Here is a 3,618-nt window from a genome sequence, read left to right on the forward strand (position 1 = left end):
GAAGAGGATCAGAGTAGATGTGCACTATGTGGAGAGGGCTTCGATGAGTTTTACAGCCACGAAATGGACGAGTGGATGTATAGAGGAGCCACATACCTTAAGGCACCCATGGGAACAACACTGGCCACCATGGACAGACATCAATTAGGGCCCATTGTTCATTCCAAATGCAGATCTGACTTTGACTCTACTATGCCCTCAACCAACAGGTATTTGCTTTTTATATAGGATCTTAGTTACATTATATTAGCTTTCCTACTACTATTATTTACTCTTCTTCCTTGTTTCACTTGTGTATGCAGGGAATCTACCAAGAGAGTAGTAAGAGAAAAAGAATGCGGGTCGACCAAATATCAGTTTTGTGCACCCTTGATTAGGACTTACTAATACCTTTTAGGGTAGAGTTGAATCATGTATAGCTATAGTTGCACTAGTAGTGTTCCAATTTCTTGCAGTTAAATACTATTAGTTGTTGTTGCTAGTGCTCTATTATTGTTCCGGTGAGCTTCTGCATTAGATTTCATTTATCAGCAAAATCACATTATATTACTGTATCAATAAGCACGTTTAATTCATGAAATTTAATAAAATTCTGCGTTCCGACAATTTTTATTAGATTCGCTACTCATTTCGTTTTCAATTGCTACTTCTCAATTTGTATTTTTCTAGTTCCATATACAAGATAATGTCACGGTTATTCCTCTTTCATCGTTTTTAATATGACAGAATATTTAATTTGCACACATTGTAGATTGCTACTAATTTATCCTCTCTCTCTCTCTCTCTCTCTCTCTCAAAAGCCAAGAACCACAAGACATATTCCTTGTGATGGCACTGATGAATACATAGTATGTACCTCCATTCTCTTTAAGGTTGAAGGTATCTCCGTGTTTGTTAGCGGTTTAATTTCCTTCTTTTGAATTGTGTTACTAATGTCATTTTTAACTTTTACTTTGTCACCTTAATAAAATATAAAATTGGAAAATCAAGCTGTCGTATACATATATAGTTTGTACCTAAAGGGAAAATGGCAATTTGGCGTATAATTCGTTGAGAATATATAGTTGAAAAAGTCTAGGGACCAGCAGTTTTATTGAATTTTGGCCAGCATATAACCAGCAGAGAAAGATGAGCCATTGGATAAAATCTCACACCAATATCACACCATCAAATCATCATTGATGGCTAGTTGATGGCTAATAATCACAAAAATTACTGGCCCCTAGCATTGCTCTATATAGTTCATTACTCCCATGCAAAGTTTTCTTTGTAAAATTGTTAGTTGGATTGAGAATGGTGATTTTGATATGGGAAAAAGTTTAAAGACCAACAATTTTAATTTACATGTGTTAGTATTTATATTCAGTAATTTAATATTTTTAGTTTGGCAGACTAACACTATATTTTTAGTTAATATTTTAAAATATTATTGTCTAATTATTAGCAAAAAATAATAAATTGTGTTAATTTTATAGCATTATTCTTTAATATATGCGTGTGAGTGGATACAATTTAAATGAAGACAATTGCTAAAAGTTTTGTTCTTTGGTGTTTTGTGAAGAAAAGTGAAGAATTTTCTAATTGATTCGTAGAAATAGTTCTAATAGATGATAAGATTAATTGATTCATTTACTAAATTTTTTTAAGTAATGCTAAGTTCAATTTATAAATAGAATTTAATTTTGATACACTAACAGTGTAAAGCGTTTTACACAGTCGTGCAATCACATTCGTTCTTTTGGTTGACCATTCACGCGGTCAATGTGAAAGGTATTTATTTTTATTGATGTGTCATTACGTAATTGGATGCACGTGTAAAACTACTTTACACTGTCATTGCATTAAAATTAAATTCTTATAAATATTTGTAGTTCATATTTTAAGTTAATTTTATAAGTACAACATTTCACAAGTCAAAGACAATTCTTTTTAATATTTTTGTAAATGCTAATAGCTTTTATATTTAATTTATTTTGCAATACGATAAAATTCATTGTTCAATCAAGAATTATTTGACAAAAATATTTTAGAATGAATTGGTAGAAAGGAAGGTCTATGTCTTCTCAAATTTTGAGATTGACTACACATGTGCAAAATATCTTTTAAGATAGAGTCACTTATAGTACATTTGGTCCATGATCGTAAAATTCTGGATAATCATTTTAATTTGCTTGCCTATGCTGATATATTGAAACAAACAAATGAACGATTCTACTTATTTGGTATGTAATTAATTTATATTAAGCCACACAAAGTTATTTTCCTTTTGATTTTAAGTTTTGCCAAAAAATTGTATAATAGCATCATTTTATCGATAACAAAAATTTTAACAGTTTATTTATGAAAATATTTGAAATTGTATTGTGACTTTTTTAAAGGTATATCCTTTTATTAATATACTATTGTTAGTTTTATCGTTTAATACAAAATAAATCAGTAAATTCTCTTTATTTTATACACGTACGAAGTTATAATTTCTTATATTATTCACTCATTTGTCCTTAATTTGGTACTTTTAATTCAATTTTTTTTATCAATTAGATGTTATTAGATTCTTGACTAGAAAAGAAAAACTTATATCATGGTCAAAAATAGAGAAAAGTGACCAGTACATTGTGATTGATCTTCATGATTTGCAGTATGTAAAATTTTAATATGAAGATTTCTTTTGGTTATAATTATGTGTTGTGGTGCAAATTTTTTTTTCTTTATGTATTACTACTTACTCTCTTAATTCTCACTTTCATTCAAAAATGAGAAAAAATAAAATGTACACTATGAGATCAATTTACAATCCAATTACTTGATCATCTATGTGATCATATTGGTTTAGCATTTATTTATATATTTTATTTATTTATGTTATATTTGTAATCATATTATATCTATTTGTATCAATATATTTTTTAAAAAAAATATCGTTAGTATCAGCACATTGTGTATTAAATAAATTAAATGATAGAAACACGTAACTATTTTCTTTTTCAGTCAAGATTCATTAAAATACTGTAATTTAGACTTGCAATATCAATATATTAAAAGTAAAGTGGAGAAAAAATGTAATATTAGATCAATTTTTTTTAAATCATAATTTAAATATTTTAAACGAGATAATTTCATTTAGAGAATTCATAATTCAAACATAATTTTTATACACTTAATAGCTACATTCGAGTTAATATATTTATGCATATTATATTATTTATTTATTAATTAAATTATTACAATTTAAATTAATTTTAATAGAATAATTTAAAATTATCATTTCAATTTTATCATGTGCATGACACGGGTTATTACACTTGTTTTATTTTTTTACTGAACTGTTAAAAAATATAAAATAAATAGGAATCATATTTTTCTTTTTCTTTTTAAATTTTGATGTGAACCTGTGAAGGGAGAAAGATCAAGTAGATGTTATATCGAGCTCTCGAGTTCGAGTTTCACTCCTAATTCTAAAAAAAAAAAATAGATGTTATATCGATTTATTTTGTGAAGAAAAAGGTAACCAATAGATGTTATATTGTTATAAACACTTATATTTTTTAAAACAAAAATATTATTTATATATCAAAATAAATCACTATATATTTATGTACAAAATACATATGTAGTTTA

At 26.9% G+C, this 3,618-nt stretch overlaps 1 protein-coding gene across 1 annotated transcript in view; it reads left to right on the forward strand.

Annotated features, from left to right (window-relative positions):
• LOC107642409 (polyadenylation and cleavage factor homolog 4) overlaps positions 1-606 on the forward strand; it is a 4,146-nt gene extending 3,540 nt beyond the window's left edge. Inside the window, exons 7-8 of the mRNA XM_016345751.2 lie at positions 1-209; positions 303-606. Of these exons, the coding sequence (XP_016201237.2) occupies positions 1-148 (148 nt within the window). The 3' untranslated portion in view covers positions 149-209; positions 303-606. The remainder of the gene's footprint in view (positions 210-302) is intronic.

This window comes from Arachis ipaensis, chromosome B05 (genome assembly GCF_000816755.2).
Source record: "Arachis ipaensis cultivar K30076 chromosome B05, Araip1.1, whole genome shotgun sequence".
Classification (NCBI taxonomy): Eukaryota; Viridiplantae; Streptophyta; class Magnoliopsida; order Fabales; family Fabaceae; genus Arachis; species Arachis ipaensis.